The sequence below is a fragment of the Mizuhopecten yessoensis genome, unplaced genomic scaffold, assembly GCF_002113885.1.
Source record: "Mizuhopecten yessoensis strain PY_sf001 unplaced genomic scaffold, ASM211388v2 scaffold6135_1, whole genome shotgun sequence".
NCBI lineage: Eukaryota > Metazoa > Mollusca > Bivalvia > Pectinida > Pectinidae > Mizuhopecten > Mizuhopecten yessoensis.
In genome coordinates, this window is record NW_018406397.1 from 2,053,106 (window position 1) to 2,075,620 (window position 22,515).

Genomic DNA, 22,515 nt, shown 5'->3' on the forward strand with positions numbered 1-22,515 from the left:
GGGGGTGTGGTCAGGGGAACAGCTTTCAGAACACATCAATGTTCTGGAAATGCGTGCTGTTCTGTTGGCCCTTCGGGGTCTTCGACCCTCCCTGCAGGGCAAGGCCATTTGTCTGGCTACAGACAACTCCACTGTGGTGGCTTATCTGCAGCGCCAGGGGGGCACCCGTTCCCCGGCTCTGTGTGCTTTATCCACCCAGGTCCTGTTGCTGTGTCAGGAGATCAGTCTCGATCTCACGGTGAGGCACCTTCCAGGTCGTCTGAATGTTCTGGCCGACACTCTGTCTCGGTCTCGGAGCCCGGTTCTCACCGAATGGACCCTCAAGCGTTCGGTGTTCCGGTCTCTTTGCCTGGTTTGGGACAGACCCCATGTGGATCTGTTCGCCACGGCCCTGAACTTTCGACTCCCTACATTTGTGTCTCCGGTTCCAGACCCTATGGCCATGGCGGTGGATGCTCTATCCCAGGACTGGTCGGGAATGTACGCGTATGCGTTTCCTCCCTTCAATCTGGTGGGCAGGGTGTTGGAAAAGATCCTTCTACACCCTTGTACTGTGTTGCTGGTTGCACCGCTCTGGCCTCGACAACCTTGGTTTCCTCTGTTGCTTCGGCTGTCGGTGGACTTCCCACGCAGCATCCCACCCCTGTGGGATCTGCTGTCTCAACCGAGGTCCCGACAGTTCTACTCGGGACCGGAACGGCTCCACCTTCACGGTTGGATGCTATCTCGGGAAGGCTCACTCAGACGGGCTTTTCTCGAGAAGTTGCAACTCGCATCGCAGGATCACTTAGACCTTCGTCTTCCGCCGTCTACCAATCTCGATGGTCCGCATTCGGTGATTGGTGTGTCGGACGGTCGATTGATCCAGTCTCTGCCTCTGTTCCCGTTGTAGCTGACTTTCTTTTGTCTCTGTTCAGGGACAAAGGTCTGTCTCCGGGAACTATTGCAGGCTATCGTTCAGCCATTGCTAGTGTGCTGGCTTTCTATGGTAGCAAGTCAGTGGGCTCGGACGCTTCATTGTCGGCTCTCATTAGGGGCTTCTACATTGAGAAGCCTCGTTCACGGCAATTGGTCCCTAGGTGGAATTTAGCACTTGTGCTAGATTCCTTGTTAAGGGCGCCATTCGAGCCCCTCCAGTCGACAGATCGGAAGTTTCTTACTTTCAAGACTGTGTTCTTGATAGCCTTTGCTTCCGGTCGCCGCAGAAGCGAGATTCATGCTTTCAGCAGATCTTCTTCTTGCCTTCGTTTTTCGGCTGGCCATTCTTCGGTCTCGGTGACCACTGATCCCTCCTTTTTAGCTAAGAACCAGGTTCCCGGTTTCACCCCAGGGCTTGTGGTTATCCCTTCTTTGGCTTCAACTCTGGATGGGGATTGTCCTGATCGCCTGCTCTGCCCAGTTCGGGCCTTGCGTTACTACTTGGCCAGAACAGAGGGGGGGGCGGGACACTCGTCTCGGCTGTTCCAGTCTCTCCAGCCCGGTCGCTCTGATATCTCTGCAGCGACCATCTCACGCTGGATTGTTCAGACTGTTCGAGCTGCGTATGAGTCGGCAGGGGATCAGTCCTTGCGGGTGTCAGGGGTTAGGGCTCATGAGGTTCGCGCTTTAGCTACTTCGTGGGCCTTATTTAATGGTTCTTCTTACGCTGAGGTCATGACAGCTGCTGTTTGGAGGGGTCATTCTACGTTTACGGAGTTCTATCTCCGATCTTTGTCGGGACAGTCTGACGGATTGTATTCTTTGGGCCCTCTTGTGGCTGCCCAGTCCGTTGTCTGTCCTCCCTCTTCTTTTGCATAAGCCTCATTATGTCTTCTCCGCGTGATCCGGAACGCTGGTCGTAATCAGGCTTTGTGTCACAAAAGGAAAGGGTATTTTGAATTTTTCCTCCGGGGGTATGGGTCCTATTGTTGGAACCCTTCATCGCTCCACGGAGACACCACTGCGGTAAGTCGAATTCGCATTATAATGACTGTGGTAACGTATTTTGAAATAGAATTGAGGTTTCTCTTGTGAAACCAATTTCTATTATAAATACTTACCACAGTCATTAGGTGAGTTCCCTCCCAGCCTCCCCTTGTCTCCTTGGCTCTCACTTTTTTGGGCTTTGGAATTATGAAGTGGGAAGCATGGCTTCGTGTCTTAAATCACGTGCGTGAATACTGCCGTCTGATTGGTGGGTTTCCCAGGGGTTCCCCATGGGGGGAAAAATTCTTTATTTACGTATGTAAAGAGCCAAGTAAGGTTGGAATATGCATTATAATGACTGTGGTAAGTATTTATAATAGAAATTGGTTTCACAAGAGAAACCTCAAATCTGCATGAGTTTGCAGATCAGTATACAGAATTGCATCTGTACTTCCACGCTAAAAAATATCTTTGAAGCATCCTAACAGTCTATTTTTTTTAAACAACCAAGCAGTTATTACATTATTCAGACTTTCATGCCAGTAATATAACTATCTGCATTAACTCATTCACCGCTGAAGACACATTTGAACCCTCCCAATTCAAAGGTTGGAATAGTTCATTATATAATTTCAGGGGTGAATGAGTTAAGGAAACTCCATGCAAGTGTGAGGATGTGTGGATAGCCTCTCGTTGAAGGAGGTAGGTTTTATACATATAATGTATGATGTTATGATGTTTGGTTGAAATGATAACTGTATTGAAATATTATGCTCCTCATAAAGAAAACCTATCATTTTTACAACATTTTTGTTTTGAAAAGATTGTAAAGTAAGGCATTTTGCATGAAAGAGCTATACTCTATGACAGGCTTAAGGCTTTAATTGTATAAGGATGAACATCCTCCTTCTCGTAGGCAACAATATGATTTGTCACTTTTATGTTTTGTATGGTTTTGTTATTGTAGTACCGTATGTTTATCCTGCCCGACAGAATAAACAAAAAAAATCTATAATCTTGCCTCAGGCATTTATTAAGACTCATGCAAAAGCATTAAGACCCCCTCGTCCTGAGCACTTCTATTTGGGTTAAAAGAAAGCATGATCAATACAAGTCAACAAATTGTTTCATAACTGAATAAATTAAGCTTGACCTTTCACAATAATTTGCCTTAAACCATCTCTCTGGTACAGCCAATCAGTTATCACTATATCCATACTTTGTCCCACCCAGTCCTCCTGACACTGTCAGTTAGAGGATACTACGTGTACCTATTAAATACCTTTCGGCTACCAATCAGATGCTATCTATTTGACCTTTGCCATCTTTCTATTATAGCTAATCAGATCTCATACATTCTATTCATACATTGTCCTGACCATTCCTCCTGATACAGCCAATCAGATACGGCTAATTTACCCTTTTCCATCTCTCTAGTACAGCCAATCAGATATCACTATGTCCACAAATAGCACTGCCAAGTCCCTCTGGTGCTGTCAAGCAGACACCAAGTGAGAGAGCAAATCTGTATAACTGCCAGCAATCTTACAAACAGACATTACTTTTACCATCGATATAAAAGATCCAACTTTGCATTTCTTCTTCTTCTTAACTGTACAAGGGCTCCATCAATAGTGATGTTTATGCCCTTGTTTATGTCACTGTTCCTCAGAGTATTTTTGTGAAGTCACCGTTATCAATAAGACTACTAACCAATGTTTTTAAAATGATATAATGGCTCAAATCAATAATATAACCAACATGAGTCCTGCAGGGGTAACAATTAATATTTCTGTCCCAGACTGTGCCAAATTGACATACTTTTTGTCTTTTTCATGCACTAAAATGTATGAACATGTTAAAATGTAAAAAGAAGAAACTATTGTACTTTGGCCACTTAAGCTGGAAGAATACATTTATGTCATACAGTCAAACCTCGTTATCTCGAAGTCGACAGGGTCGTGGAAAATTAGAGTCATCCGAGTATCTTAGTTATGCAAGTTCATAAATTTGGTATGGAATTTGCTGTTTGGACAAAGCACTGGCAGTTGTTGATTTTATTAATAACCAATGCTGTTATCAATCGATGAATGATATACGTAATCAATATAACAAATACAGGTATGTAATTTTACAATAAACAAGCTTACATAAATAAAGTAAGTTATTTCAGAAAAAACGTACTCTCGCCTAACGTGATCAAAACGGTTGGACCATATTGTGAATTCGATATTAAATATGGGCGGGCCTAGTTATTGAATTGTTGTTTTTGGCTAGTCTAGATCTTGGCAAAGTCTTTCCACGTCTGCATTTGTATTTGCAAGTCCGTCAAGTTTACTTCTGAAGTGTTACATTTAACAAGAGGCCCAATGGGCCTGCATCGCTCACCTGGTATTAATCTCACATTTGTAATCTTAAAAGTGGACTAAAATACAGCTACAGGCAGAATATCAGTGTTTGATTCATAAGAACCTATTAAAAGATTTAAACATATGACGCCTGTGACCTTGAATGTCAAACAAGGACATTAGGTTGAAAGTGGGTCAAGGTTATTCATTTGATAGGAAGTTGTTTTAAGGTTTTAAGACATTTGACCCGTCACCTTGAAAGTTGGTCAAGGTCATTCATTTGAACAAACTTGATAGCCCTTCATCCCAGCATGCTACAGGCCCAATATCAGTAAGTTCCCTTGGCCTTTAGGTTATTGAGAAGAAGTTGTTTGTGGGTTTTTAGACATTTGACCCCTTGTGACATTGAAAGTGGGTCAAGGTCATTTATTTCAACAAACTTGGTAGCCCTTCATATCAGCATGCTTCTGGCCAAATATCTTCACCCTAGCCCTTTTGGTTACTGAGAAGAAGTTGTTTAAAATAAAAAGTTGACGCCGGACGGGTTACAAATTATGCACTACATGTTGCACTACTGTATATACTGGTGGGACTTTTCCCATGCATATCTTTACATATAGCTTTTAATTGTGTTGATGTAAAGAATATTATTTATCAACTGTCATTATATTCTTTATAGATGAATTAATATTAGTTTAAAGTAATCATAGGAAAATGTGCAATTTCTACATATAGTTAGATTTGAACAGTTGAGCCCTATTAATTCAGCCACCGTCAGTCTGGTTAACTGCTCCACAAGTAAGTGCTTTGAGGTAAGTTCTCCCTTTCTCTATATAAAATCATATCTGTTTGCCAGCCGATACAATGTCTGGTCATACTTACCGGTAGCTAGGAACGATCAGATCTGGCTAGACTATTAAGGCTAGGTCTATGATCACTAGGGAGTTTACGGCAAATGTTTATAACAAGAAATTGTAATTTAGTGTACCTGTCCCTATAGGTAACATTCACCTGAATATTAATGTTATGGAAGGAAAGGAAAGCCATAAATCATATTTGTACAAGATATATGTTTGTATTTAACAAGTGGTGAAAAAAATAGCTAATTTATGTACATGTTCATGTATTACCTACCTGGTATGCTATTTTTATTTTAAGTTTGCTAATTACTTACAGATTTTGTCAGATGTAACACAAGTTCAACTTTATAAGAAGAGTTGTATCAAGTACATAATAAACAAAAAAATAAATACAAAAAAAGCCAACTTTAGACTATTAAATATATTTTTGAAACTGATTTGAATCAAACTAAGAGATTGGACAAGAAAAAAGTACAAGAGGCCCATGGGCCTTAGCGGTCACCTGAGTTATATCATAGGTCCTGGTAGCTTTATTTTATTGTTTAGATGTGATGTGGAAATCAGCATATGAACTAAGTGAAATACAATACTTGTCATGTCATCAAAGGATAAGAATTTTAAAATATTGGTAAATGTTCCCTTTGGGGCCCCGCCCTAGCCCTTGGGATGGGGCAGAAATCCCAATTCTATAATGTAATACTCTCATCCAACAAAGATGATTCTGACCAAGTTTGAGTAATTTTCTGCTGAAAATGGATAATATATACACAAATGTGTTATTTCCCTATATAAACTATAGTTAATAGTTACCCCCTCCCCAAGGCAGAATGGATAACTCAGGGGTCCTGAAATTTACAATTTAAATAAAGCCCCAAATGATCTTTCTTTCCGTGCAGAGAAAATGACGGTAGTACCTCCTAGTCTGGGGAAGATTTTTAAAATATTGGTTAATTTCCCTTTGGGGCGCCGCCTTGGCCCCAGGGGTTGGGGTAGAAATCCCAATTTCACAATTTTGTAGCATCATCTACCAAAGATGATTCTGGCGAAGTTTGAAAAAATTCCATCCGCTGGTTCTTGAGAAGAAGTTGAAAATGTAAAAAGTTTACGCACAACGGACGATGAAGAACTGAAAGCAATCAGAAAAGGTCACTTGAGCAAAGCTCAGGTGACCTAAAACTGTAACTCATTATTTCTTTCAGTAAACAAACCTAACTTAGCTATATCCTAATAGTGTTTTTCGTAGTTTGAAATTGTTTTTTTAACTTGAAGTTACTAGATAAACTAAAAGAGCATTTATTCCAGATGCCAACAGCCAGGATGTGTGGAAGTACTAAAATGCACTTCATCCCCAGGGGACATAAATGTATGTTTTAGAAACGATCACTTTCGTAGTGTGTATTACGACAGAATGTATAGCACGACTGAACAAATCATATGATTCACTGGGATAACTCCAAAGTTTTGGACAGAGAGAGCAATCTGTTCAAACGGCAGATAAAGGAAGCCATCTGGATACGCCGCAGTGGGCCAGTTCTAAATAGAGACGACGGGGCTCAAAGACTCTCGCACATCTATGACCAAGTATTAAACAAAGCGTAGCTGAATCGAGTCATTTCGGTACATATATAACAACAATTGTACATACGCTTACAGCGTAGCTGAAATTGACATGTCGTACTAGTCATCAAAACGTCACATAGAACACTTTATTGGTTGTGTAAAAGAGAACTTTTCATAACCATACTTACCAACCTGAAGAAAATGTTTAGAAAACAAGAGGCTCAGAGGGCCTGTATCGCTCACCAAATTTGGTAACTAGAACACAAGATATCTTAACATCTCTTAAACGGTTCTGAAGATATTGTTGTTTGAAACTTGAAATTTCAATTTTAAAGCTTTTAACCAAAGTTGACATTTGACCTCATTACTGTAACTGAGAAAAATATTCGCACTGCTGGTCTACATAAGATACCCAAGAATCATGACTCTAGTTCATATAGTTCTTAGGATATTGTTGTTTGAAATCTTTCACATATTTGACCGCTGTGAACTTGAAAGTAGGTCAAGGTCATTTTAAATGAGGAAACTTTATAGCACTACATCCCAGGTACCTACTGCCCAAATATCATGACCCTGGGCCTTATGGAACTTGAGAACATTGTTGAAGCTTTTAAACAAAGTTGACATTTGACCTCATAACTGTAATCGAAAAAAATATTCGCACTGTTGGTCTACATAACATACCCAAGTATCATGACTGTAGTTCAAACGATTCTTAGGATATTGTTGTTTGAAACTTGAAATTTCAATTTTAAAGCTTTTAACCAAAGTTGACATTTGAACCCCGACTAGCATTTAAAGTTGACATTTGACCTCATTACTGTAAATGAGAAAAATATTCGCACTGCTGGTCTACATAAGATACCCAAGTATCATGACTCTAGTTCACATATAGGATATTGTTGTTTGAAATTTTTAACATATTTGACCGCTGTGACCTTGAAAGTAGGTCAAGGTCATTTTAATGAGGAAACTTTATAGCACTCCATCCCAGGTACCTACTGGCCAAATATCATGACTCTAGGTCCTACAGTTCTTCAGAAGAAGTCGTTCAAAAGAAAAAGTTGCCGGACGCCGCAGTACGGCATAAGCTCACTTGGCCCTCTGGGCCAGGTGAGCTCAAAATCTAAACTGTTGTAGGCCTTCATGTTATAATACCTTGGGTATACCTATGAACAAAATCTTAAGAATATTTCATGAGATATTGTGTACACAAACTTTTTGCGCAGCCAAAAATTTGATTTTGGTTTGTTTGTGTTTTACTTCCTATTAAGGGCTATGGTCATTTAAGAAATGTGCCAGGTTTTGGTTGTGGAGGAAAGCCAGATTTCCAGAAAAAAAATGACCTACGGCCAGTACCTGGCCAGTGCCCCTCGTAGGCTTCGAACCGCAAGCCAGTGGTGGAGGGCTAGTGGTAGCAGAATGTCAGACGCCTTAACCACTTGATAATGCCAAGATAATAATAAGTGTAAAAAGTTGAAACTTTTGTGACATTCAGAATTTTGACACTTCTTTTGTGTTTTCAATAGCCTCATCAGTATTAAATAAAATACACTGAAAAAAATGTATGAAAGCTGATGGAACAAACACTTTGTATGAACAAAGTGTCAGGGAAAAATTAGCCAGGTATAATATTAATATACTGGTGCATATTCAAAGATTTTGTATTAAATCCTGGTAGAACATTCCCACAGCAAACAAATCAATAACTTGTTCCTGTTAACGTTAGAGAGGTGGCTATTATTGAATACTGGATCCATGCTGCTGCCCCTTTTTTTTGTCAGTGTCACAAAGTATCTGTAATCAGTGCAGATTGCTACATCAGATATTTCCAATCAAATAGTTTTTAGCAATCATCTATTGATGTGCATTAACATTGCGTCTCTTAATTATTATCGGTCACAAAGATTTGAAACATCTGCATTTAAATTTATCTTTGCAATTTTGTTCAAAAGAAATAATTTTAGGCATGCTTCTGGCATGTTTTTGGCACAAAAAATGCGAATTACACAGCTTATCTGGACTACTCAAGGAGCCCCATACAAAAGCACTGTTCATACCTTATGTCCCACCCACTCTTCCTTGACAGGATTTAGTGGTAACGTCTCGGCATCAGCCTTCAGGTCTGTCAGTACATCCTACAAACAACACAAATACAGAGTTAAAAAAGTTACCATTGTCATCTTGACAATCAAATTTTGATTTTTCAGGGATTTTTTGGATATACCGGTAGGATAATGTAAGAAAATATTGATACATGCCAATATAAAATGTTCAAACTGAAATACCCAAGTAATTACTGAGTGCATTGAATGGAGATTATCTGTTATATCTGATTTATATTGGTGTTCTCACATTTCCATGTATCAGTGACCATTTAGATGTAAGAGACATCATGACATTGAACTACACCTATCAATTATGAATAGCATGCAGAAATGCAGTGATTTTATATTTAGCAGTTTTCTAACATGCAATTTAGCACTGATTTCTAAAGTCAAAAATGAGCGTCTCCCCCTAAAATAGGGAGACCTGTAAATTATTCATGAACCTTTTATAAACACGCTTCAAATTATGCAAAAGTGTCCTTACATAAATGAAGATATTTTGCTCCCCGTGACTTTATTTCATGACAAGTTCTCATTGATTGAAAAAAACATTCACAGTAACCTGATGCGAGACTTTATTTGTTCAGCTGCAAAATATATGGCTTAAATCTCCTCAGAGCTTGAAACATATTATATTACCCATGCCAATCAAATGTGCAAGCTTGCAATAACAGAGCGAGAAATTTCTATTTTCTTCCCCTTAATCAAATAAAGTATTGATTATAAGCATGAAACCTTGCCAATCTCACAACGGAAGAAATAACAAAACACCTTTTTTCAATTCTTGCTTTTACAACAGAGGGAAAGGAGAATGTTTTTTTTTCCGAGTCTAAGCTAAATTACCTTAGAGTAAAAAATAGCACATACAGTATTGGGGTTTTTTCTACCTAGATTTTACAACAGCTTGACTTTAAATGAATTGGGAAAATATTACAATATTTTTATTGAAATTAGTAAGATATTCATCATTTTTTTCTTCATCTTAGGAAAATAAAGCACTTTTTTGCAAGTGGAAGGAGCTTGTATTCGGCTATAAAATTAAGCAAAAACAAAATCCCAAACACATTGTGTATGTGGGATTTAAATTTCTTCAAAGACTACATTTATTAGGATTTTCATCATCTCCTGAATCAAAGGTGTATAAATTTGCTTTTGATTTCATCATTTTTTTGGATTTTGTGTTCCATCTTTTTTTCTACAAAACACCACTTACTAATGCCCTCCCAAAATAGATCTGGTAGTAAACATTAGAGTACAGTGTACTTAACCCACTCGCCCCTAAAGTAACATTTTAACCTTACCAAATCAAAGACTGAACAAGTCCAATTTAAAAATGTAGGAGTAAATGAGTTAATTTGATCAACTCTATCAATACTACAATACAAACTTTACAGTTTTATAGGAAGTATCAAAGCTCAGAGAAAAGAATTTGTGAAGATTTTGAAATTTTACATTATTTTCAGATTACCTTTATTTGGTTTCTAAGGCCTTTCATTATACCATTTGAACAAATCTGAATTCAATTATCCTAATCAAAATGTGTGCACGGCCACTATAAAAGAAAGAAAAAAACACTGATAATCAGTGGCACTGTGCCATGTCATAAGCTTACTGGGTTTTTATGGGAGGGTAAAATAAACAATTCTAAGCATATAGAGACTTACCCATCTGGTTCCCTCCCAATCCCACCCTAGCTTTATCAACAGAAAAATCTACCAGAAACAATGGGTGATCAATCATACAGGATGAGCCATTGTTAGAGCTGTTGATAATTGATTCCGAGCATCCGACTGGTTTCCTGTGCTCTTACCTGAAGTGACAGGGTCCCTCTTACACATATCACAACCTTCTTATGCCTGTGGTCCAGAGCCACATAGAAAGGCGTCTCCCCAATCTGAAAGTAAACAGACGAGTCTGAGCTGATTACAAGCAATCGTGACTGCTGGCTGGTATAGATGCGGCGGAATGCAAGATGGCATACCATCCTTTACCTAAACACTAAAGATGAGGGCGACTGTTGGGAATCGATCCAATTAAGGGTGTTAATTAAGTTTAATAAAGTTACCATAACATGTAACGGAGTCCAACTAGTGATGCAGTAATATATCACACTGTTTAATACAATAACTGAAAACTAATGAACAAACTAAAAACAAAACAAAATTAAAAAGGAGGGGGATTGAGGGGGGCATCAATGGGTGAAGAATTACATGTCACATCTAAAAACATTAGTGTATTTCACCGAGCATGCAGAGATCAGATACTCAGAAAGTCACTTTACTGGCTGACATTGCATCACAAATCAGGGCTCAAGTTACAATGTACTCTATGCCTTGTTAAATAAATTTGGAATTAATTGAATTATTACACCAAGATATTGAAAAATGCGAAGGTGTTACAACCTATATCATTTTTGTATGAGATGCGTAACACTGAACTATTATTCCCAGGAGAAGGGTGCACTCAGTAAGGAAGCGACTTCATTATGTACACAAGCCAGCAGGGGCTATTATAAAAGGAAAGGTTTGGTGTTTTAAGAGACATATACCGACAAGAGCTTAATTGCTGTGGCTGGCATAGTGTTACAGGCTGTAATTAAACATGCTATTGCAGTATAATTAAACCAGGCAATGTCATATTACTACCACAACCAATTACTGGGAACGCTTCCTGCTATGACGTTGAGAGAATATTTTATGATCATCAATAAACCAATACTTTTACGGCTCACAGTACTTGAGACAAAGAATATTCTATGATCATTAACAAGTAAACACTTTGATAGAGGAGCTAGTCGATCAGAAAAGGGTTAAGGTCAAGAGACCAAGACAGTTATTGTAATAAAGTCTGACACTCGCACCACATACACACACAGCTTTCAAAATCAATACAACGGTTTCGGGGACATGTCCTCGGCTATCAATCTGATCTAGGAGATGAAGACATCACCACATAGATCCACAGGGTAGGTGTAGTATACAGCTTCCTCATGGGACAGTGCAGACTTAAAACCTGATTAACTCACCACAATTCACCATTTCAAAATTAATATCTTTTACATTACACCAGCAAGTTTGCAATGTATGGAAGCTTTTTCCCTTTATTTTTAACTCTGAAACTGATTACATTTCTAAAATAAAAACCAAATTCAAACACATGAAAATAGAGCTGGAGAAAAATGCTTTTAGACTAATCAAGCTGTGGACAAATAGGTTCTGGATGGGGACTGGCAACAAATATGCCGCAACACTATAGATACTGCAGTATACAACATGTACAGCTGCATAAAAGCAGACCAATGCTCTAAACCTCTCGACTATAATGCTCATGTGAAAGAAATCACTGATGTTTCTTACAATGATACAGCAATCCTCTTCCCCGAAACACTTTTACCTTTGAAAATGTCTGCTCTTTCCCTTTAAATGACAACTGATTTTGGAAATGTCTGCTCTTTCCCTATAAATGACAACTGATTTTAGAAATGTCCGCTCTTTCCCTATAAATGACAACTGATTTTGGAAATGTCTGCTCTTTCCCCATAAATGACAACTGATTTTGGAAATGTCTGCTCTTTCCGTACAAATGACAACTGATTTTGAAATGTCTGCTCTTCAGCATTGGACAACTTTTCTTTTTCAGAAAAACTACAATCATAAGTAGCAACAGTTTGTTTTTATGTCACAGCATACAGACTTTGAGCCGAACCCATATTTGGAGAAAGTAATTCTCATGCTTAAAGATAAGTGATAAATTGGAATTTAAAAACAGGACAGTAGAACTGAGTGACTTTCAATAAAGATCAAGTATCACAAATTATTTTTTCTGCAATAATTAGTAAAAGATGACCTGACAACAATTGTGAAAATATAGGCCAAAGGTTAAGACAAGTCACAATTTTTATGTGCCCATATTTCTATGAACATTTAATACACTAAATATACTTTTGCATTGTAGACAACTTCTCAAATCATTCAGTCAGTTTAGCTTCAGCAGGACAATAAAGAACGGTGGCAATATTAACAGACTCAATATCTTCATTGAAGGAAACACAGACACATCAGTTTAAGAAATTGGTAACACTGACCTCTGACCTCTGGAATTACAGAAATGGTGTCTACCACCTTTAGCCCGATTGGATAAATTAGTGATTGCCACAATATTACAGCAGATGCAATTTGACAATCACCTCCAACATTTACTCTCAGAATGGTACATAACGGAGACATTGTCCATCTTCTCTTGGCTGTTCAGTGGATTAATGTAAAGCCACAACATTATAGTGGTAATATTGACCATCACACACACAAAAATAATGTTCTCTTTGAAAGGTGGATAACAGAGGCAATGTAAACCTTATTTAGCTGTCTAGTCAGTTAATTAAAAAACATACCATTACAGGGATAAGAATTGGACTGTTTCACAATATATTACCTCATGAGCGTAACTAACAGAAACATTTTTTCCCCTTTCCTTGACTCATCCGTGATGTAAGTACATGATATTGCAATGATGACAATTTAACTATTATATCACAATGTTAACTTATTCACCCCTGAAGACACATTTGAACTCTTCCAATTCAAAGGTTGGAATAGTTCATTATGAAATTTCAGAGGTGAATTAGTTAAGCTTTGAATACAGAGGCAAGGCTTTTCCTGAGCGTTCAGCAAAGTAAACCAAGACAGTAGCTTGACAATCGCAAAGTTTGTTCAGCTCTGAATGTTACATTACAGGGGTCAGCTTTGATATTTCTGGGGGTTATGCTCAGTTTCACTATCTGCACCCCTGGAATATGTAATAGCAAAATTGAAGACACATGGTTAGCTTTTTGATTCGTCTTTGGTAAAAGAAACCTGACCAAGTGCTAGGCTGATACCTGTCCTTTAAAGACTACAGGAGAGACACTTGGCTTCAAAGTCAGTAAATTACAGTGATGCGACCACAAGATTCTGTTGATGTACATCAAAGCATCAAACTAGACTTCTTGTCTCATCCACAAGGTGGTGCACACTGAGCCTTCGATTTTGCTAGGACACATTCAAGGGGTGCAGAGAGCAAAAGTGAGCATAACCCCTGGTGTATTGAGGATGAACAGGGGTGATCTCTACCTACTATTAGCTGGTCATTAATGAAAGTCCTAAACACACAATGACAGCAATTTCACAATCTGTACAATGCCTTTACCTTTACATGTTTGGAACATTGTAAATGTTTCATACATGCAAAAAACTTTGAATGGCAGTCAATTTTTAGTCCAGGTTTGTATGTAATACACTTGTAACAGGTGCTGTAACCAGCTTATTATTCAAAATACCTACTAGTATTACTACTGAAAGTGGTATACATGGAAGTACAATTTGCACCCTTTTCTTAGCTTGAGTGAAATAAAATCAGATTTTTCCATATGACACACCTACATTCTCAGTTTCAATGAGGGCAGACACACATGACTTGACCTTAGCTTCAATGAGAGCAGGCAAACAAATAATTTGAAAACAGTTTCAAAAGATTCAATGAGGTCAGTCGAGCAATTTTATTACCAGTCACAAGACAATTTACCTCTACGTGGTACGTGACATAAGCAATGTCCGCCTCCTTAAGACCGCTCAGCTTCAGCAGTGCCACAAAGTTACAGTGGCAACAGTTGTCGTCAATCAGTTCAGCATCCTTAGCAAACGATGAACCACAGGCATGGCAGCAACAGCACCTGGGGAACACAACACACACTTATCATAGGAAGGGTTTATGCTTTATCGCTTATTGTGATAAGCAAATTACTTCAAGTAACATGCAAAAGTTGATAGTGCTCTACTGGAACATTACGTTTATAATCTTCATATTGGCAATTACAAATATAGTTTGAAGTATCAAAAAAGTACAAACATTTGGAAAAATTTGGAAAGCTATAAGAAAGCCTGATTTTGTGATACTGCAACACTAAACAGAATTTACCGAAGACTTGGAAGCATTTTACAGAGGCCTGTCCCTGTGTTCATCATCATGAAGGCTGGCCATCCATAAGCAGCTAGTGCAAAACGCATGTAATGTACAACAAGCTTGTATTCTTCCATAACCTCTGGCTGGCCCAGCTGTAGGAACTCTGTCTGGGGGGTGATTGCCCGACCTGATAGGTACTGATACACATCATTACTGCCCTGAAACATAAAACATATAAATCAAACAACCATAACGGACCACTTTTTGTTCCAAATATGCAGGTTTTTGGTTCAATGTCACATTAAGCCTAGAAATTCATACAGTGGGACATGGCCTATATAGTTTTTTTAAAGGTCTAAAACATTTCATATTTGGTCAGAACAAATTAAATTGCATTGTCATGACATTGCCAACATTTCTGGAATTGTATAAGGGGGAGAAATAGCAACAGTCTCATAGTTCAAATTTGAGTCCTTTCAGCCTAGTGATGCTTCTAATAAAGTTTGGTTGGAATCTGATCAGCTGTTCAAGAGGAGTAAGCTTCTAAAGGAAAAATTTGGTGAATGAATGACAGAAACACCCACTTCAGCATAAGTTCCCATGGCAGTGATTTTTGTATTATATAGTGTATTTTCAAAATGTGGACTGAAGTCCCACAGGAACAGCACAAGTCCAAGGATGTCCCAAAATTCACTAACATGACCATTTGGACTAGGAGAGATGAAAATGAAGCAATATGCTAGCCAATAGCTTCACTGGCCATTTAATCCTCATACAGGGCAAGGTCATCCCCTTTCAGAGGGCCAATAGAGTGGTCCTGATGAGTCAGCTCTAAATATATACAGAATTACAGTTACAAATCCAAGTGATTTCACATCTTCCTGCCCTAAACCTTAATTCTGCCTACACAATTCCTCACTTACTGTAACTTTGTTAACAATTACCGTACTGTAAGTATTACAAAATCAATCCATCACCGATGTGTCCATCGGCGAGTCCAGCTTAACAGTTTTGTACTGTATTGACATATCCTTACAACTTCCATATGTTCGCAGCAATCAAAACAAACATCACTTTAAGTAACTAATATTGATTTCATTTTCCCCAATTCCTTCGCCAGGCCATATCAATTTGATTTGGTTGTAACAATAACATACAACAGCTATTGGAACTGGGAGAGGAATCGACTGCTATTATTTTAGATGGATTGTTTGCTACAAATTAATTAATTCCAATCATTGTGACCCAAGTTCCTAGCTATAAAAGCACATTCAGGAGGGACTCCAGTAGTCATTTACCAAGACAAGACTGGATCATACTCCCACCTACACAGGCCAAATGGTCTCAGATTCCAGCAAAACAGTGGGCTTGAGAATACAAGTCTGCATGAGAACAAGCATTATTGTTGAACAGTCAATGGAGCCAATAACACAGTATGCAGTAGGCCAAGTATTGTATATAGAGTGAAGTATCCTAAGTGACAGGCTCCAGAATACATTGTAAACACTGAGAAAAAATGAGTCCTAAATGGATTAGATGACCATATGGTGCGGTAAATAATTTGGTTGTTTGGCTTTCTTCATCAAATTGGTCAATTTTCAAATATAAGGTGTTTCCTTACTATTATTTCTAGAGAGTGATTTTGTAGTCACAATGTGGCGGACTCTGTAAGTGGACTATCCGTACCTAGAGTTGACAATCCGATAGCTGGATTACATACTGGCACAGTTTACAGACTCTACTTTAAAAAGAAAATTATCTGCTGCAGCAAAAATTTAGTTACTAACAATAAACAAATAAATCAAAAACAAGTTTGTGTTTCTTTATCGTTAGTCTCGATCAGACACAACGGAATCATAAATGTCAACGTTTCACACACCAGAATTCAAGCATCCAATTTTGGCAAAAAAGCACTAATACACATGATGCCAAAATCTGATTAAATCAGTTGTCCACATCAACTTTTTTTTCAAATAGAGACTTTTAGGTAAGTAAATTTAAAACAGGGTAACAGAATGTTCATTTAATTCTGGGGTTTCCTTTTATTTTAAAACCAGATATTTTATCTATAAACTACTCCCTTTCATTACATTCATAAGGAATTTAAGACCATTAAAATCTCAAAATTATCCCAAAACCACAGCTTTCATGTTGGTTTCTGACCAGCTAATCTAATGCGTTATGCAAATATTGAGTGGGCCCCTGATGCCAACAATTACGGACAATGATGGAAATATAATGTAAAGGATACTTAACCACTATAGAGCTAATATGACATTCAGTGTAATTACTGAGCATACAGATATCATAAGGAAACTACACTGAACAATGAAGCCTTAATTAAACGAGCCGCTATTTCCACTTTACTGATATTCTATATACAATGTACAGTAATGCAATAAAATCAGAATTCAAGTCAGAAATGTGTGCTGTGTGAACGGTTGCAAGACTTCACCAATACTTTTGTAATTTTATTATATCTTCTCTGTAACAGAATTCTGCTGGTAGAAACAGGAGCTGAAGGAACAAATCCAGACACTGATGTCACCCAGCGGACGTCATTAAAAGGTCAATATTTAAACATGGCACTCTGAAATTCTTGTTTCATATAAAATCAACAAGAAGAAAGCTGTATTTTGTATTTTGTTTCAGTCTCCTACATACAAAATTATAGACAACTGAATCTCAACACACTATAGAAACGTCCCCAGACAGATGACGTACAGTTTCCTGGTAGGAGACCAAGCTTGCCATATAGATAATTGATGAGGCTTTGTCAGTCAGCAAGACTATCAAGGTATTCATCTTCATTCTAAAAGCTTATTGGGGTTTCATGATCGTAGCAGACCTTGCAATTTTCAGAAGCTGTTTTAAATGAAATGTTGACCGACAGACCATAAAATGTTAATGACTGGCTGGCATGCAACATGATAATGCCATCCTAACTCTGATCAAAGTGGTTTAAAATTGAGTACTCACCTCTGTGACTACGTGGTGCATCTGAAGCTTTTGATGGCGACGAAGCAAGACAAATCCTGCGATGACATCTGAAGGTACCACATCTAGATCGCGGAAAAATTCCGTGAACAGTTTAGCTACCTCTGCTATTGAATTCTGGAATCAAATTTATACAGATTTTCTCTATGTGCAATAAAAGAGTCACGAGGAAATGATGCTGACACCTGTGAGCTAGATAGGGAAAGTTACAGCTTAAACACTTTAATTCATTCACCCCTACTTATCTAAACTTGACTTGTCCAGTCATTGATTTGGTAAGATTCAAATGTGACTTTAGGGGTGAATGTTAAACATTTGTACTTAAAAACAGTATCACTATTATAGCAGCAGTTAATTATGAATTACTCTCATTAAATAAGGTTAAGGACCCTGGTATATAAAGTAATTTTGTACCAGTACATATTACAATGTCAAACAAAAAAGAAGAAAAAAAACGATGTAGTATCGAGTATGAAATATTAATCTCCGGTCTACCGATTACTTAGAATTAAACTCATTTTTCCCTGTAATATCTTAATGAACTATTCCAACCTTTGAATTGGAAGAGTTCAAATGTGTCTTCAGGGGTGAACGAGTTAATATCAGATAATGTCTGTCAATATATCCAGGACAATTACCCTGTTTGTTGCATCTCTCTCCACACAACAGCAGAGAAACTTGAATCTCCGATCCCAACTCTCCTCATAGGCCCGGATAGCTTTCCTTCAAATCATAGAAGAAATCACATAATGATACCAATCATTTGGAACTGTTCTCGGAAATGTCCTGTTTTTTTTGTTGTTACAGCCCTATGTCAGCATAATGAGAGTTCAGGCCCCAGTATCATGAAATAATCTTAGATTTAAGTTTTTGCTTAGCTGTCACTTTTCAAGAAGTTATTTGTGATAGGTAAAGTCAGAACTTAAATCCTAGACTTAAGACTGTTTCATGACTCAGGGTCCAGTTTCCCTCTTACTAAAAGTATAAAAGAAATCATACAAAATATCTATTTACTAGCAGTCTAATGATAACAAGTTTTATTAACTGAAAATTCTCATTGATATTAATTATTGTTTTTGATTTACTGATCAAATCACATATGCACATGATCCTTTCTACCAGTTATTCATTTACACAATTTTGTAGAAAAAACAAGAGGCCCAGAGGGCCTGTATCGCTCACCTAGATAATAAAGCAACCATGAAAAATGATTCTTATTACATAAACTCCCTCCAATGGTACAGAAGAAGAAAGATTTTAAAGATTTATCTCTCTAATTTCCCTATTGGGCCCAGCAACTCTCAGCCCCCAGGGGGTCCAAACCCACTGTTTATACAAAATGTATTCCCTTTGCCCAAGGATGCTCCAGGTTAAATTGGGATAAAATCCCTTTATTCCTATGTTAGAAGAAGGATTTCAAAGGTTTTTACATGCTCCAGACCAAACAGGACAAAATCTTTTTATCCCGATACAGTAGAAGAAGGATTTTAAAGGTTTTACCTCTAATTCCCCTATTCGGCCACACCCCTCTGCCCCCAGGGGGGCCACACACACCGTTTACACAAAATCAAGTCCCCTTGGCCCAAGGATGCTCCATTTGGCAGGGCATCCAGGATGCTCCAGACTAAATAAGCATAAAATCCCTTAATCCCTACGGTAGAAGAAGGAATTTAAAGGTTTTACCTCTATACCTAAGGATATGCTCCAGACCAAATTCAGTCAAAATCTAATTGGTCATTCAGGACTAGTATCGTTTTTAAAAAAATGTTGACAGACGGACGATGGACGCTGCGGTATGGCATAAGCTCACCATGGTCCTTTGGACCAAATAAGGACCATGTGAGCTAACAAGAGGCCCAGAGGGCCTGTATCGCTCACCTGAATATATTTTAAGTAATTGGTATGAAGTAAAGATATAGCACTACATGGTAGGTGATGTAAGTACATATGAAATTTCAGAAAGATCCATCCAGTACTTGAGATATAACAAATTCCAAACCGAGCCCCACCCCTATGCCCCTAGGGGGGGTCATACCCACCGTTTATACAAAATTGAGTCCCCTTGGCCAAAGAATGCTCCAGACTAAATAAGGATAAAATCCCTTAATCATGATGGTCGAAGAAGGATTTTCAAGGTTTTACCTCTATTTCTCCTATTGGACCCTGCCTTTCTGCCCCCTGGGAGACCACACCCACTGCTTATACAAAATTGAGTCCCCTTGGCCCAAGGATGTTCCAGACTAAATTAGGATAAAATCCCTTAATCCCTATGGTAGAAGAAGGATTTTAAAGGTTTTACCTCTATTTCTCCTATAGGGCCCAGCCCCTCAGGTTCCAGGGGGGGGCCACACCTATTGTTTATTCAAAATTGATTCCCCTTTACCCAAGATGCTTCACACCAAATATGGACCAAATCTTTTTATTCCTACAGAAGAAGAAGGATTTTAAAGAATAATTTGCTATGTTTCCCCTATTGGGCCCCGTCCCTCAGGTCTCTGGGGGGTCAGACCCATGGTTTATACAAAATTGGTATACCCCTTCACCTAAGGATGCTTCAGACTAAATATGGAACAAATCCTGTCATTCCTACAGAAGAAGGAGGATGTTTAAGAATTTGCTATATTTCCCATACTGGGCCCCGCCCGTCTGCCCCCAGGGGGGCCACTCCCACCATTTATACAAAATTGAGTCCCCTTGGCCTAAGGATGCTCCAGACCAAATTTAGTCAAAATCTACTTGGCCGTTCAGGACTAGTAGCGTTTTAAAGGAAAAGATGACAGACGGACGGACAACGGATAACGGACGCTGCGGTATGGCATTAGCTCACCATGGTCCTTCGGACCAGGTGAACTAAAAATGATCCTTATTGAATAAATACAGCTGTTTCGTTCTTCTACAGCTGATCGGTGATGCTAGGGGCCCAAAAAGTTAGAAATCCAAATCGGTCTAAACTACTGTTGAAACAGAAGGGAGTTGCAAAACCCCTTAATTATATGAATTTGAAATTTAAAGAAGTACTGGCTGATTTCAAATTGATCATGAGGAAAGTCATATGTAGGATATTCATGAAAATTACACAGTTAACTTTTTTACGTGCAGAGATCTAAGATGTCCACTGGTTCGTATCCTCCTCAAAATAAACCTTGAGTATGAAATCAATATTTGATTATTTGCAGGAAATTTCATCAAGATCAAAGCAATGACGCCGACGGATGATATCCCTTAGGTCGACTTCAGTTTATAGACGACAGTCGCGCATAAACAAATCTTTCTTATAACACTTGAAGCTTCATGGTTTCATGAATTGACTTAAGAATTATGAATTAGGAGATTTACAAATATTTAATATTATGAAGGAAACATTAGGACACAACGACTGGCTGAAGTAATAGTTTATATAGTTCGTGCATTGAAGTTGATGTTTATATAGAAGTTCAGAGTATTCCTGCGCATATCTGTCAGGTGAACAATTTTGTCGCCTGTTACCGGATATCAGATTAATGACAGGACGAAAATGATTACAATAATTAAACTGTGAGCGGGATAATTACAAATATTTCCTTGTTTTGGATATTCTAGTGAGTCGAGTTTAGTAGGTTTGAATCAAACGAGAAGAGCTTACTTCCATCACAAATAATTTGTGTTTATCATACAAGGAAACAGATCTACGGATTTGATAAAAATAAAGTTTATCAATTGATTTTATACATGTTAAATCATCATTTTTATCCTTCGTATTGTTATAATATGATTTGTATGAATGGGAGTGTTCTTATTGTTGAAATGTTTAAGCTGAACAATTTATTTTAAACACAAGAGGCCCAGAGGGCCTGTATCGCTCACCTGGTGGATATCTAAGCAACCACGGCAAAATATTCTCCAAATGAGATCCAAGGGAATATGCCACACCCCAATGCCAATTCTTGTAGTATGTCTGTATTAGATTTTTCATGCCCAGCAATTGTATTTATGGTTATAGTGGTCACAACTGTTTTCAAGCTGTGACTCAGAAACTGGCCAGGCCCCAGGATCAATTATAATATCATGACTGCATTCGTCGCTTTTTGTCCAGCATTTGTATTTATAGTCTTGGGGTGGGGATCTTAACCATTTCGAAGTTATGACCCAGTGGTTAAGTCTCCAAGGGTGGGGCAGACCCCAAGGCCATCCTGGAAGCATATGTGCATTAATCTCTTTATACTCAGCAATTGTATATATGGTTATAGGATGGGGATCTCAACTGTTTCCAAGCTGTGACTCAGAAACTAGGTCCCTAGGGGTTCGGTCAGACACCACTCATGGGTCTATTCTAATACCATGACTACTTTTGTCCCTTTATGCCAAGCATTTGTATATAGAGATCTAGGTAGGGAATCTCAACCGTTTCAAAGTTATGACCCAGGGACTATGTCTCAAAGGGTGGGGCCTGCCAGATCCTAGGCCATCCTGGAAGCAAATGTGCATTCTTCTCTTTATAATACACAATTGTATATATGGTTATAACCGTGGGGATCTCAACCATTTCCAAGTACTAAACTTTTTTTGGCCCCATCCCTCAGCACGGGGGGTCAGCCCAACCTATTGGACAATTTTGAATCCCCACCACCTAGGGATGCTTCCAGTCAAATATGGTTGATATCCATATCATTTTTCTACAGAAGAAGTCGTTTGTAGCAATATAGCCATTTTGACCCCTTTTGGCCCTGCCCCTCAGCCCCCTGGAGGGGGATCAGCCCAACCATTTGTACAATTTTGAATCTCCACTACCGAGGGATGCTTCCAGTCAAATATGGTTGATAT

The 22,515-nt window shown here is 38.5% G+C and overlaps 1 protein-coding gene across 4 annotated transcripts in view; it reads right to left on the reverse strand.

Moving 5' to 3' along the window:
• Positions 1-22,515, reverse strand: part of LOC110451579 (sn1-specific diacylglycerol lipase alpha-like) — an 80,670-nt gene that overhangs the window by 22,417 nt on the left and 35,738 nt on the right. For all 4 annotated transcript variants that reach the window (XM_021499683.1, XM_021499682.1, XM_021499681.1 and 1 more), the window contains 6 exons: positions 18,354-18,438; positions 17,698-17,832; positions 14,734-14,936; positions 14,341-14,488; positions 10,592-10,675; positions 8,734-8,811 (listed from right to left, as the gene is read on the reverse strand). In XM_021499683.1, coding sequence (XP_021355358.1) covers positions 8,734-8,811; positions 10,592-10,675; positions 14,341-14,488; positions 14,734-14,936; positions 17,698-17,832; positions 18,354-18,438 — 733 coding nt within the window. The remainder of the gene's footprint in view (positions 1-8,733; positions 8,812-10,591; positions 10,676-14,340; positions 14,489-14,733; positions 14,937-17,697; positions 17,833-18,353; positions 18,439-22,515) is intronic.